At 54.0% G+C, this 15541-nt stretch overlaps 1 protein-coding gene across 1 annotated transcript; it reads right to left on the reverse strand.

Annotated features, from left to right (window-relative positions):
* Window positions 1-6929: 6929 nt before the first annotated feature.
* LOC144722917 (uncharacterized) lies at window positions 6930-13257 on the reverse strand. Its single transcript, XM_078601335.1, has 2 exons — window positions 11803-13257; window positions 6930-7025 (listed from the first exon to the last, which is right to left on the reverse strand). The coding sequence occupies exons 1-2, from the start codon at window positions 13072-13074 to the stop codon at window positions 7014-7016; spliced, it is 1284 nt and encodes a 427-aa protein (XP_078457461.1). The 5' UTR covers window positions 13075-13257; the 3' UTR covers window positions 6930-7013.
* Window positions 13258-15541: the final 2284 nt, after the last annotated feature.

The following is a 15541-nucleotide window of genomic DNA, read 5'->3' on the forward strand; positions in this document are numbered from 1 at the left end:
CCTCCCCCCGTGACATCATATCCGCGAGGCCGTTTACGCCCGCATTACACAAACATAAGATCCAAGTCCGATTCAGTACAGTACATACAATCCGTGATCTAATTCCATCTGTGAAGGATGTCATTCCTGACTTGCAATACCCTGGAGTCAATAAACTGAGTTGCATCTGTGGTGATTGTTACATTGGGGAAACGAAACGTCATATCTCTGATCGTGTCCACGAGCTCAAGTCAGATCAGAAACACGGCAAAATTGAGTCTTCCGCCGTTCCCGATCATTGCTACAACGCTGTGGGTTCTCATGAGATTGTCGTTTCCGAGACCAAGGTGCTCTGCAAACCTTCTGGATACCATCAGAGGTTTTTGCACGAAGCAATCCAGATATACAAATACAGACATAACTTCAACCGTGATGATGGGTACAAACTGAGTAATCATTGGAAAGATGTCATTAACCATGTAAAAAAGATTTAACCACACATATTTGTACCATCTTATCTGACAGGTACTATTCTACTTTGCCGAGTGTTGACATCCCCAGCATTTACCAGTATTAATTCTAGATTTGAAGCTTTCGTGACTGCAAGGATTCATACTCTTAGTTATTTCGGTAAAGTCACGTAGGTAAAAAATGAAATAAAAATTAATAAAAATTAAACAATAAAATCACGACGTTTCGGAGGCAACACAAGTCTCCGTCATCAGGTGGGACCGTCACAGCCAGATTTGCTGCATCAAGTGAGGGAGGGATTCAAGATGCAAGCTCTTAAATACCAGTTAAGGGGGAGGAGAGGGGGAGGAGCTTATCAGAATGTGGTAGCCAATGAATGGAACGTATCGGGAGGGGGGGGCGGAGCTAAAAGAGGGCACGGGGGTACTCGTGAGCGTGGGCATGGACGTGTTTGTGCGCAAGTCACTGTGGATGTACATGATAGAAAAGAAACGAAAATGCCCATGTTTATACCAGTGTTGGCTGACAATAAAGAGAGTACTCTTAAACGCTTCGGATGTTAACACTCGGTAAAGTAAAATAGTGCCTGTCAGATAAGATGGTCCAAAAATGTGTAGTTAAATCTTTTTTGCATGGTTGATAACATCTTTCCAATGATTACTAAGTTTGTACCCATCATCACGGTTGAAATTATGTCTGTGTTTGTATATCTAAATGGCTTCGTGTACAAACCTTTGATGGTAGCCAGAGGGTTTGCAGAGCACCTTAGTCTCGGAAAAAACAATATCATGAGAGCCCACCGCGTTGTAGCAATGATCGGCAACGGCGGAAGACTCAATTTTGCCGTGTTTCAAATCTGACTTGTGCTCGCGGACACGATCAGAGACATGACGTTTCGTTTCCCCAATGTAACAGTCACCACAGTTGCAACTCAGTTTATAGACTCCATGGTATTGCAAGTCAGGGATGACATCCTGGAATGCCACCTTCTACAAACAGAATGAGGGTACCCCTATGGGCTCCCCCTTGTCACCAGTGATAGCCAACATGTTCATGGAAAAGTTTGAATCAGACGCCATCCAAACATATACCCTGCGTCCTTCCCTGTGGAAGAAGTATGTGGATGATACTTTCGTCATTTGGCCACATGGCCTCCCAGCATTGAACCACTTCTTGGACCACATCAATTCCAGACATACATCCATCAGATTCACCATGGAAGTGGAGAAAGATGGCAAACTGCCATTCTTAGATATTCTGTTTGAGAGGAGACCTGACGGATCCTTGGGACATTCTGTCTACAGGAAAGCCACCCACACAGATTCCTACTTGAAACCGGATTCCCACCACCACCCATCTCAAAAGAATTATCTCATCAAAACGCTATACCACAGAGCTCATGGCATTTCTGACCAACACCACCTGGCCAGTGAATTAAGACATGTACATCGGGCCCTCAGGATGAACGAATACTCTGAACGCACCATCCGCCAAGCTGTTTCTCCCACCATACAGAAACAGCCACTTGAAACTCCAATCAAAACTGTCACGTTACCATACATAGCAGGCGTGACCAAAAAGATCTCCAAAATTCTAAACAAACATAAGATCCAAGTCCGATTCAGTACAGTACATAAAATCCTTTATCTAATTCCATCTGTGAAGGATGTCATCCCTGACTTGCAATACCCTGGAGTCTATAAACTGAGTTGCAGCTGTGGTGACTGTTACATTGGGGAAACGAAACGTCATGTCTCTGATCGTGTCCGCGAGCACAAGTCAGATTTGAAATACGGCAAAATTGAGTCTTCCGCCGTTCCCGATCATTGCTACAACGCGGTGGGCTCTCATGATATTGTTTTTTCCGAGACTAAGGTGTTCTGCAAAGCCTCTGGCTACCATCAAAGGTTTGTACACGAAGCCATTTAGATATACAAACACAGACATAATTTCAACCATGATGATGGGTACAAACTTAGTAATCATTGGAAAGATGTTATCAACCATGCAAAAAAGATTTAACTACACATTTTTGGACGATCTTATCTGACAGGCACTATTTTACTTTACCGAGTGTTAACATCCCTAGCATTTAACAGTACTCTCTTTATTGTCAGCCAACACTGGTATAAACATGGGCATTTTCGTTTCTTTTCTATCATGTACATCCACAGTGACTTGCGCACAAACACGTCCATGCCCACGCTCACGAGTACCTCCGTGCCCTCTTTTAGCCCCGCCCCCCCCCTCCCGATACGTTCCATTCATTGGCTACCACATTCTGATATGCTCCTCCCCCTCTCCTCCCCCCTTAACTGGTATTTAAGAGCTTGCATCTTGAATCCGGCCCTCACTTGATGCAGCAAATCTGGCTGTGACGGTCCCTCCTGATGACGGAGACTTGTGTTGCCTCCGAAACGTCGTGATTTTATTGTTTTATTTTTATTAATTTAAATTTCATTTTTTACCTACGTGACTTTACCGAAAGAACTAAGAGTATTTACCAGTATTGCTTACTTTTATGCTTATTATCAGCTAACACCGGCCACAACCATGAGCCGATGTCCACCATTGTTTATATTATAGCCCCGCTCCAGAGGACCGTCAGGCCATACCCCCTGGCTACCACATTCAGACAAGCCCCTCCCCCTCCCTCCCCCCCTTAACTTGTATTTAAGGGTTTGTCTCTTGGATTTTTTTCCTCACTTAATACAGTAAATTCAGCTGTGAGGGTCCCACCTGATGACGGAGACTTGTGTTGCCTCCGAAACGTCGTGATTTATTATTCTATTTATATTATTATTTATATTATTTATATTTTTATTTATTATTATTTGTTTTTACCTACGTGACTTTACCGAAAAACCTAAGAGTACGAATGCCATCAACATAATCTACAAGAAACCCACATAAAAACTGGGAACTCCAGCCACTACCACATCGGCCGCTTTGACTTGCTTTGCTATGTCCCTCATGGCAAGCAGGGTTTTGCCACATGTATGTGTAATAAAACGGGTCGACGACAAGGGACTGTGTCTCCGTCTCTTTATTTCTTCGTTATGGACAGCTCGCGTTCTGCTCTCCCGGTCACTCCGCGGCACGTCGCAGAACTGACTTCCCACTCCCGCGCCGCTCTCGCGCTTCCCCCCGCTCCCGCGCACTGCTGGCAGACGGCGTGCTGGGAGCCGTCTCCGCGTTGCCACGTGGCCGATGGCTCACGGAGACTCCCGACGTGGCCCAGCTTCCAGCTCTCACCAACTAACCCCGAGCCCCTTCCGGCACCCCCTTATATCCCCTTTCCACGTCACCCAGACTCCGCCCTTCGCCACACCCCTTAAAAACCTTCCAGATAATACCCCTCCCTTAACGCCCCCCGGCTCCGCCTTAGACCCTACCCCCGATGCTTCTTGGCGCCTGACTGGCTTAGGGGCTGGGGTGGCGAAACCCCACATACAGTGAGGGAAAAAAGTATTTGATTCCCTGCTGATTTTGTACGTTTGCACACTGACAAAGAAATGATCAATCTATAATTTTAATGGTAGGTTTATTTGAACAGTGAGAAATAGAATAACAACAACAAAATCCAGAAAAACGCATGTCAAAAATGTTATAAATTGATTTGCATTTCAATGAGGGAAATAAGTATTTGACCCCCTCTTTTTGGCTCCCAGGTGTCTTTTACACAGGTATCGAGCTGAGATTAGGTGCACACTCTTAAAGGGAGTGCTCTTAATCTCAGCTTGTTACCTGTGTAGTGGTGATACAAGCTGGGGTAAGGATCGTGTGCCAGCGCGTAGTGATTGGCTGTGTGTGTTGGTGACGCGCGCTGACGGTGAAAGATCATGGGTCAGCGCGGGGTCATGGGTTGTGAGGCAGTGATTGGCTGGGTATCGGTGACGCGCGCTGACAGCGAAGGGATCGTGTGGAAGCGCGTGGGGATTGGTCAACTAAGGGGGTGCTCACGTCGCGGTCCGCATACGCTCCGTCTCCCGGGAGGGGAGGCTATATAAGGCGGTGCGCGCAGGCGCACGGGGAGTTGGTGACCAGTGAAGACAGAAGACGGAGGAGGAAGAGATAGGGCCCTGAGGCACCTAGTCCCGCTGTCCTTGTGAGGACCGGGGCCCTGTGTGGCCCAGAGGCGGGACCTTGGGACCCGGGGCCGAACGTCCGTGTGAGGGCCGGCCCGCGGGACCCAGAGGTCGAGACCCACGCCCAAGCTGGGGTGGGTCTGTAGCGCCACGGACGCTACGGGGCTGGAGTGCCCGGGAGTGTGTACCGTGAGCTGTAGTAACCACGCGTGTCAAGTGAGCGTGTAGCGTGAGCTGTAGTAACCACCAGTGTCAGGTGGAGTGTGTAGCGTGAGCTGTAGTAACCACCAGTGTCAGGTGGAGTGTGTAGCGTGAGCTGTAGTAACCACCAGTGTCAGGTGGAGTGTGTAGTGTGAGAAATAGTGACCACACGTGTTATTGTGGAAGACAAGTGAAAATAAAGTGTGCTACCCGTCAAGTGGTTTCCCGCCGTCATTCCGAATACTTCACCTGTATAAAAGACAGCTGTTCACAGTAGCAATCAATAAATCAGATTCCAAACTCTCCACCATGGCCAAGACCAAAGAGCTCTCTAAGGATGTCAGGGACAAGATTGTAGACCTACACAAGGCTGGAATGGGCTACAAGACCATCGCCAAGCAGCTTGGTGAGAAGGTGACAACAGTTGGTGCGATTATTCTCAAATGGAAGAAACACAAAAGAACTGTCAATCTCCCTCGGCCTGGGGCTCCATGTAAGATCTCACCTCGTGGAGTTGCAATGATCATGAGAACGGTGAGGAATCAGCCCAGAACTACACGGGAGGATTTTGTCAATGATCTCAAGGCAGCTGGGACCATAGTCACCAAGAAAACAGTTGGTAACACACTACGCCGTGAAGGACTGAAATCTTGCAGTGCCCGCAAGATCCCCCTGTTCAAGAAAGCACATATACATGCCCGTCTGAAGTTTGCCAATGAACATCTTAATGATTCAGAGGACAACTGGGAGAAAGTTTTGTGGTCAGATGAGACCAAAATGGAGCTCTTTGGCATCAACTCAACTCGCCGTGTTCGGAAGAGGAGGAATGCTGCCTATGACCCCAAGAACACCATCCCCACCGTCAAACATGGAGGTGGAAACATTATGCTTTGGGAGTGTTTTTCTGCTAAGGGGACAGGACAACTTCACTGCATCAAAGGGACGATGGACGGGACCATGTACCGTCAAATATTGGGTGAGAACCTCCTTCCCTCAGCCAGGGCATTGAAAATGGGTCGTGGATGGGTATTCCAGCATGACAATGACCCAAAACACACGGCCAAGGCAACAAAGGAGTGGCTCAAGAAGAAGCACATTAAGGTCCTGGAGTGGCCTAGCCAGTCTCCAGACCTTAATCCCATAGACAATCTGTGGAGGGAGCTGAAGGTTTGAGTTGCCAAACGTCAGCCTCGAAACCTTAATGACTTGGAGAAGATCTGCAAAGAGGAGTGGGACAAAATCCCTCCTGAGATGTGTGCAAACCTGGCGGCCAACTACAAGAAACGTCTGACCTCTGTGATTGCCAACAAGGGTTTTGCCACCAAGTACTAAGTCATGTTTTGCAGAGGGGTCAAATACTTATTTCCCTCATTAAAATGCAAATCAATTTATCACATTTTTGACATGCGTTTTTCTGGATGTTTTTGTTGTTATTCTGTCTCTCACTGTTCAAATAAACCTACCATTAAAATTATAGACTGATCATTTCTTTGTCAGTGGGCAAACGTACAAAATCAGCAGGGGATCAAATACTTTGTTCCCTCACTGTACGCTCGCATTACATATGTATGTGTATATATGTTGAACTTCTATCGCACCATCCATAGCCAACCATGCTAATCGGAGGTGCGGAGAAGGATAACAAACTAAAAACAAAAAGCAGTTCTAGAGAAACGAGTTTTCAATCTAGATTTAAAAGTGCATAGCTATAATGGGTTCCTTATATTGGAAGTGTAGAGAGGAGCCGACACGAGATTGCAGGGGTCTCGTCCTTTATTCCTTTCCTTCCATTCACACCTGTCGCCAGCCGTCCCAATCCCGTTCCCGCCAAAGGCCCCCCTTTCCCGCCCGTTCTCTCCTTATATCACCTCGATCACCCCTCCCCCTAACCCATCTATTGGTGGGAATCCTTCCCCTGACACCCCTACATCACCCCCCCCCCCCCCCCGGAGAAAAAATAACCGTCCTCGGTTCTGCCTCCTCCATGGACCATTTAAGTCTCCCCATGCCTCCCACCACTGACAGTGACGACAGCCCTTACCCCCCCCCACAACCATACAATGCAATATAACACAACAAATCAATTGCGCGGCCTGCCCAGGTCTCCAGCCAGCATCCCGTAACAGCCCGGACATCCACAGGCAGCAGATGACCGTGGCGGCCCCCTCCTTCGAAGGCCCTCTCGTCGCGGTCCCTGGTTCGGTGGTGCCGGTGTCGCCTTGCCTGGCGCCGCTGTCTCTCCGGCCCCCGCTCGTGCCGCCGCTCCGTCAGGCCTCACATGGGGTGCTGTAGGTGACAAGGGAACACAGGGCACCGAACCCCCTGCCGGTCGGCGCGTGGTGGTCGGCGACCTTGGCCTGGGTAGGGATGATGATGATGTTGGCAGTGATGTTGGTGGTGATGTTGGTGAAGATGACGGTGGAGAGATGTATGGCTTAAGGCGGGTGGGGTGTACAAACCATCGTCGCTTACCCAGTTGGACCTGGACGCACTGCGGTCGGAGTGCTTTGATGACCTCGACCGGCCCTTTCCAGGGTCGGTGCAGCTTTGGTGAGAGGCCAACCGGCACCTGAGGACAGTGTAGCCATGCCTGGTCCCCGACTTTAAAGGGCTTGGCTGTCACTGTCCTCTCCCGTATCCGTACATTACTCTCTTGGCTCGCGGCCGATGCGGCCTCCGCTGCTTGGCGGGCCTCTCTCAAATAAATGAGGGAGGTCTTTAGTGCCTTCGGCCATGCGTCGGCTCTTGCCGGAATGTCCGTCAGCTGCACCTCAATAGGCGGAACGGGATCCCGTCCGTACATCAGGAAAAACGGCGAGAACCCCGTCGCCGCGTGTGGGGCCACCCTGTACGCCGCTAAGACCGATGGAATGTGGAGGTCCCAGTCGGAATGGTTTTCGTCCACCACTTGGGACAGCATGGCCGCTATGGTGCGGTTAAGCCGCTCTACCATCCCATCGGTCTGGGGATGATATGGAGATGTTCGGACCTTTTTAGTGCCCAGGATAGAGCAGACGTCCTTCAATAGCTGTGAGGAGAAATTCCTGCCCTGATCCGTGAGCAACCGCTCCGGTGCCCCCTTATCAAGGACATAGCCTCCCACGAAGGCATCGGCGATGGTCTGTGCCGTTTGGTCCGGGAGGGCCCACGCCATCGGCCACCTCGTGCAGTACTCGACTCCGACCAACAGGTATTTATTTCCCCGTGGCGTGACCGGCAGCGGTCCCAAGATGTCCAACGCAACCAATTCGTTGACCCTGGTCACCGTGATGGGCTGTAGGGGCGCCCGGCTTACCCGGGGTGGCGGCTTTCGCCGCGCACATTCGACGCAGGTAGCGACCCATCGATGCACGTCAGCGGTCATACCTGGCCAAAAGTACCGACCCTGTAATGTGTGCAGTGTCTTCCGCCCTGCCAGGTGCAGCAGCTGGCGGCCGTGTACGTCCATAACCAATTGTTGACGCAGCGACTCCGGAACTACCAGGCATCGCCGGCGCCCTGTCGGGTCCCATCGCATGAGGAGATCCTCCCATACGATGAACTCCTCCCCCCCTGCCTCTGCTGAGGCGCGTAGTGTTCGCAGTGGGGCTTCCTCCAGCTGTAGCCGTCTCCAATCGTCCAAGGTCAGCCCCAGGTCGTGGTCGGTCAGCTGGACCTCACCCTGTGCGCCCTCCGCCGTGCGTACAGGAGCGATGACCGTCCCCTCCGGCCTCGCCTCCTTGCAGCGTGCCCCGCCTGTGGTGCATGCACAAGGGCCCTGGGGCACCAGTCGGGACAATGCGTCTGCGTTGGCATGTCTGGTCCCTTTGCGGTGCACTACTTGGTACCTGTACTCCTGCAGGCGTTCTATCCATCTGGCCAGCTGGCCCGAAGGCTGGTCGATGCGGAGCGAATACTGCAAGGCCGCGTGGTCAGTGCGGACCGTAAATTTGCGACCATACAGGTAGGGTCGGAATTGCTGCACAAAGTGAACGACTGCCAGGAGTTCCCTACGTGTGACGCAGTAGCGCTGCTCCGCTGATGAAAGCACGCGACTACCATAGGCGATAACCACCTCCCGACCCTGCTGGACTTGCGACAAAACACTGCCGATGCCCACATCGCTGGCGTCCGTGTCCAGGATAAAGGGGAGGCCAAAATCCGGAAAGGCCAATGGTGGTGCATCTGTCAGACGTGAGCGCAGCTGCTGGAATGCCTCTTCCTCCAGAGGGCCCCAATAAAACCTCTGGTTTTTCGCCGTCAACACGTGCAAGGGCTTGGCAATGGTTGCGAAGTTGGGCACAAACCGGCGGTAGTAAGAAACGAAACCCACAAACCGGCGTACCTCCGGAACCGTTGTGGGAACAGCCCAGGCCCTCACGCAGGCCGTCTTTTCCGGGTCTGTAGCCACTCCCGACTCACTGACGACGTGGCCCAAGTAGCGTACCGACGACTGCATAAGGTGGCACTTCGACGGCTTGAGCTTCAAGTTCGCGTTCCGGAACCGCAGGAACACCTGACGCAATCGGTCAATGTGTTCCTCGAATGATCGGCTGAAAACAATGACGTCGTCCAGGTAGATGAGGCACGTTTCCCATTGGAGGCCTGCCAAGGCCAACTCCATTATGCGTTGGAACGTTGCCGGCGCCGTCTGGAGGCCCATAGGCAGGCAGTTGAACTCGAACAGGCCCTGTGGTGTCCGGAATGCTGTTTTAGGCCGGGAGTCCGCGTCTAGTGGGACCTGCCAGAACCCGGACAACAAATCCAGCGTACTGAAAAATTTTGCTCCCGCCAGTGCATCCAATGAGTCGTCGATACGTGGTAGGGGATATGCGTCGGCCAGCGTGACGGCATTGAGGCGTCGGAAGTCCACACAGAATCTCAGTGACCCATCTGACTTCTTGACTAGGACCACCGGTGCCCCCCAGGGACTCGAGGATGGAGAAATTATGTCGGCCCGCAGCATCTCCTGCACCGCTTGTTGAATGTGCCCTTTTTCCATTGGGCTCATTCTATATGTGTTTTGGCGCAGGGGTGCGGCATCTCCCGTGTTGATGTGGTGCTGTGACAGATTTGTGCGCCCTAGGTCGAACGGTCCCCGGCTGAACACGTCCGAGAACTCCTGCAATAACGAGTGCAGCTGCTGTTTCTGGTCGGGCGGCAATCCCGGCTCAGGCCCCGCCAGCTGGTCCATCCACGATTTGGCCCCTCTGTCCTCGGACTGGCTGATGCTGCCTACAAGCTCGGGCTCTGTCCCTGGGGCTCCTAGTGACAAGGGACTAACGTGGGCCAGAACTGTTCCCTCCTGCACCGTCGCTGTTCTATCGGAGGTGTTCAGCACCTGAATGAACAGATGCTGGTTCCTCTGTACAATAGTTTCGGCCCCCACCAGCGCATGACGATCCATGGCCGCTGACGCCGGAGACACCAGGATGGGTGAGTCTGGTCGGGCTGTCACGAGGGGGGACCGATATTGCAGCGGAACCAGCATCTGGGCTGCCGGGGGAATGGAGACAGACTTACTGACCAGAGCCTGCACGTAGGGTACACCCCGGCTGGCCCCCTCCGCCTTTAGGAAATGGAGATGCGTTCCCTGGACTTCCACCCGCCCATTGGCCAGATCGATTTTCATTGGCATCCGCCTCAGAAAGTCCGTCCCCAACAGGCAGGGTACGGGCAACGTTGCGGAGACAAGGATGGGTCCTGCTACCGAAAGCTGCCCAATCTGTATCGGGGCTTCAACCTGGCCCAGGAAGCCCATGCTGCCTCCATTTGCTGCAATGAACGTTGTCTTGACGGGGACTAAAGGTCGGATTTTATCCGGCAGCATCTCATGCATGGTGCTCGAGATGATCGTGGCTGATGCCCCCGTATCGACCAAGATACGTGCCGACACTCCCGCGATTTCACCGACCAGGACCGAGGTTCCTGACGTGGCCGCTACCACCCGCCTTGCCAGCTTCCTCCATTGTGTGGCTGAGTCCGGCCACTGACCAGGCGGCGTCTCGTTATCCTGTGGTGCATGGTGAAATGATGGGGGATGGGTGTGGATGGACTGAAGATGGGGTTCCTCCCTTTGGAGTGCGTCACAGCAGGGTGAACGCGCCCTTGTTACATAGTGTGGGCTTACCCCTGGGTTGCGGGCTGGGCTCTCTATGTAGTGCAAATTGCCCCCCCTAGGTGACGTAGGATGGGCCCCCCTTGTGGTGTGGGGGGGCCCCCCCATTGTAGGGGGCGGTGGGGACTGGGGGGTGGGCCTTCCCGTGAGCCCCTCCCTTTCCTTTGTCACGGGGGCGTGGTCCCCCTGGTTCCGTCTCGCTCTGTCGCAAAGCGGTGGTGAGGCGGGTCGTGGAATTGCTCCAGGGCGCAATGTCAATCGTGTGGGCTGCCTCCGCCCCCGGGCCGTTGCCCCTGGCAACTCGCCGGCGTTGCAGGTAACTGGTGACGTCACGCCCGCCGGCGACGTCACGCCCGCCGGTGACGTCACGCCCGCCCGCGAACCCACGCCCGCCCGCGAAACCACGCCCACCCGCGACGTCACGCCCGCCCGCGAAACCCCGCCCGCCCGCGAAACCACGCCCACCCGCGACGTCACGCCCGCCCGCGAAACCCCGCCCGCGCGCGACGTCACGCCCGGCATCGACGTCGCTGCCGGCCGCGACGTCACTTCCGCCCGCGACGTCACCTCCGCCCGCGACGTCACCTCCGTCCGCGACGTCCCTCCCGGCGTCGGCGCGACTCCCGGCGCGGTCCCCGGCCTCGGCGCGATCCCCGACGCGGTCCCTGGCCCCGGCGCGATTCCAGGCGCGGTCCACGGCCCCGGCGCAATTCCCGGCGCGATCCGCGACACCACTTCCGACCGCGACGTCACTTCCGGACGCAACGTCACGTCCGTTCGCGACGCCACTCCGGGTCGCGATGCGACCACAGGCCCCGGCGCTATCACCTTCCCCCGACCAGAACAGCGGGGACCGGGAAACGACACCACCGGCGCCCACCCCGAGGAGACTCCCGGTGAGTTCGCGGCGTCGGAATTGTAATTACCCGGCCCGCCCGAGAGGCCGGGTGGGACGGCGTCACTCGCCTGGCTCCTGTCGGCGTTCGGCCCCGGCAGGTTCCAGGTGACGTTGGCGGCCTCCGGCTCCGTGCGGCACCCCCTCGCCACATGCCCCTCGCGACCACAACGGTGGCAGACCCACGGGGCGTTGCGTCGGGGGGGCTCGGCGCGATGTTGTAGAGGCGGCTGCCAGCGACGCGGCGGCTGGTCCCTCTGCTCCGCCAGTCCCCGGATCGCCGCGTACACCTCCCGCAGCGATGGCTCCGTCTCAGACGTCGGCGGTCCGTCCCCAGATGCCCCACCGGCAGCCTGTGGTGACGGTGCAGGTTCGGCGGTTAGTGTCGCTGGACCAAGTAGCGCCGCGGCAACGGCTCGGCTGTTCCCCCCCGCCGCGCCAGCCACCGGGCCCACGGGTGGCGCCCGGCCCATGACCTGCTCGTGGGCTTGGATGGTCCGGGCAGCCCACAGCGAGGTGCGTTCTTCCGGCGTCACTACGGGCATTACAACCCCGGCGCGGCAAGCGTAGGCGATGAGGTGCTCGACCACGAGGTCCTCGAGCGCTTCTTCAGCCAGGCGAGGGAAAGCTCTCCTCGCCAACACGAGCAGCGCCCCCCTGTAGGCTAAAGGGGATTCTTTAGCCCCTCGCTGGCGATCCTGGAACCGTTTAAAGGCTCCTTCCGCCGGGCAATAGATCTCCCCCAAAGCCTCGTAGGCCGCCTGTAGCGTGGACTTGCTGTGCGAGGGAAGGGAGGTGTAAGAGGAGAGTGCTTCTTTGCCCAGAACAGATGGCAGCGCTCGTAGGGCCTCTTCGTCTGTCCACTCGAGAGCGTGGAAGGCAGCCTCGAATCGGCGGACAAACTCCTCCCAATCTTCTTCCTCAGCCACAAACTTGTCGACGGGCCCCAGCCGACGCGGCCGTCCGGCCACCTGCTCTCCGTGTTGGGTGTTTAGCCCTGGGGGTTTTGGCGGGAGCGGCGGCGGCTGGCGTGACGAGGTTGGTTGCGGCTCCTGCCCGGCCGGCTGGTCGGCGTCCGGTTCCCGTGGCCTCTCCTCCCGTAGTACGCGTGGGGGTGGGGGTCCCGGTGCCGGCGGGCCCCCCATAGGGAGCCTCTGCAAGAGCTCCTGGAGCGCCCTCTCCACGCGGGCCATGCGGTCCTCCATGCGATCCTCCAGGCGATCCGGGCCCCCTTCTGCTGCTTCTGACAGCAGGCCCCCTTGTTGCCCAGGATGTGAAGGATCCCCGGCCCCTGCTTCCTCCTCCCTCGGCTCCCTCCCGCGAGGATTCTTCTTTGTAGCCATTAGGATCCCACCGCTGCCACCAAATGTAGAGAGGAGCCGACACGAGATTGCAGGGGTCTCGTCCTTTATTCCTTTCCTTCCATTCACACCTGTCGCCAGCCGTCCCAATCCCGTTCCCGCCAAAGGCCCCCCTTTCCCGCCCGTTCTCTCCTTATATCACCTCGATCACCCCTCCCCCTAACCCATCTATTGGTGGGAATCCTTCCCCTGACACCCCTACAGAAGGAAGAGCATTCCATACGGCCGCAGAAGCCATCTGAAAACGAGCAATGCGGTGTCCGTCGTTGGTGGCTAGCTAAAAGCCACTGCGAGGATGACTGGAGTTCGCGTGATATTTTATGCTGCTTTACAAGATCAGCAAGGTGTTGTGGTTAATTTGTGGCAAGCGCTTTGTGTGTAATGAGTGCTAGCTTATAATTAATTCGTTCGGCAACCGGAAGCTAATGCAGCTCTTCGAGCACTGGATGGACATGGTGAGATCTTGCAGTACCTGGCATGACTAATGCCAGAGAATTTTGTACATGCTACAGCTTGATGATGTTTTAGCCAGATGTCCCATTGAGTAGTGAGTTTAAATAATCGAGTCTTGTCAATACTCTGCTACACGCACCCGTGTTATCTATGTCACGACTCAATAGTGGCCAAATGTTTTGTAGAGCCCTGATATGGAAATCGGAGGACTTGACTACATTTTGCACATGGTGATCAAGCAACATAATCTGGTCCGAGTATGGTTTTGAGGCTATTGAGATGAGTAGAAAAATTAATCCTGGATTCCGTGACCGCCACACCTGATCCACACATTTTTTTTGTCTGAGCCCGAGTACCAACCAGCAAAACCTCCGATTTTTATGGATTAAACAGCATTTTGTTTCGTGAAAACCACACGTAAAACACTTGCGTGCAATCTTAGAGGTTACTGAGACTCTCCATATCTAAATTTGACTTCACTGTAGTGTAAAATTGTGTATCATCAGCATATTGATGAAACTTGATGCTATGCGATGAGATGACATCGGCGATCAGAGAGACGTATGTTGAAAATAAGAAGGGCCCAAGGACGGACTCCTGTGGTATGCTGACTAGGCACGACATAGGTGATGAATGTTCATCGCCCATCTTGACGAACTGTGATGAACCATGTAGGTATGACTCAATCCACCACAGTGCTGTACCCGATACACCGAACCTTGACTTTAGCCACCTGATGAGCATATCGTGGTCAATGGTGTCTAAGGCGGCTGACAGATCAAGGCCAACCATCGCTGCGGCACACCGGTTATCCATGATCTTGTAGAGGTCATCAGTGATCTTTAGTAGAGCTATCTCACTGCTGTGGAACTTCTGATATGCCAACTGCAGGGGGTTGAATCTGCCCATCACAGTTACATAGGGAAGTAACCGCTTCAGACACCACTCAGACTGGGGTTGTGCAGATCTAGATGCTGACGGAGAGCAGGTGGTGTAATGGACTTCTACAAACGACTTTACAGTCATCATACTCTTTGGTTCTTTCGGTAAAGTCACGTGACTTTACCGAAAGAACCAAAGAGTATGAATTCCTGCAGTCACGAAAGCTTCAAATCAAAACTTACAGGCATCCACAATTCCAGGCAGCACGACACATTCCACTTAACCAGATGGGGATGTTACTACTGTCTGGATCTGTGTTTGGTAAGTTTACTCGGAAGTCATCCATAGACGGCTATGTATCTTGACAACGTTTCATAGCCAGCTATTTCTCACCCACATTGGTCTTCAACTTTCAGTCATAAAAAGTTCATCCATAAGAGATTTTTTGGGTTAGATCGCGTAAATATATAAATGTGTTATTAAAACCAGCCACCACCCAACACGCCTAACTAGTAAGGGTTAAATCTTGACTTAAAGCTTTCGTGACTGCAGGAATTCATATTCTTTGAGTCTTTCGGTAAAGCCACGTAGATAGAAAGAAAAACAATATCACGACGTTTTGATCGAAACACAAGCAATAGTCATCAGGTGCAAAAAATAAAGCGGGAGAGCTGCTGAGGCAGGACAAAATATAGCAGGAGAGCTGCTGAAGCAAAATGTCTTATAGGTGTTAAGTAGTTGTTGCTGTTGTAGACGGAGGTACTCGGAGACGGAGGTGAGTTAGGGGCTTCCGCCAGGGTTTATTAACAGGTATCACTATAAGGGTTCCCTCTTCACCCCTTCCACTATCCCCGTTCCTCCAGTGACCCCGCTTACGTCACGGGGTCTCCCTTAAATACCCTCTGAGGCGAGACGTCACGTGCACTGCCCGGCGCGTGCGACCCCACGTCCCGTGATGTCACAGCACCGGACAGCGCACGCGACGCCACCACTCTCCTCTACTCCTCTACATCACCCCCCCCCGTGAAAAAAAACAGCCGACCCGGCTGCAAGCACCCCGCAAGCGGGGCCCCACACCGGACCGAAGACCGAATATTCACGAGTTCGTGTGCCT

The sequence above is a fragment of the Lampetra planeri genome, chromosome 16 (genome assembly GCF_965212315.1).
Source record: "Lampetra planeri chromosome 16, kcLamPlan1.2.h2, whole genome shotgun sequence".
In the NCBI taxonomy this organism is placed as follows: Eukaryota; Metazoa; Chordata; class Hyperoartia; order Petromyzontiformes; family Petromyzontidae; genus Lampetra; species Lampetra planeri.

Coding starts and splice junctions, on each gene's coding strand:
- LOC144722917 (XM_078601335.1), bottom strand. CDS start 13,074: ATGGCTACAAAGAAGAATCCTCGCGGGAGGGAGCCGAGGGAGGAGGAA.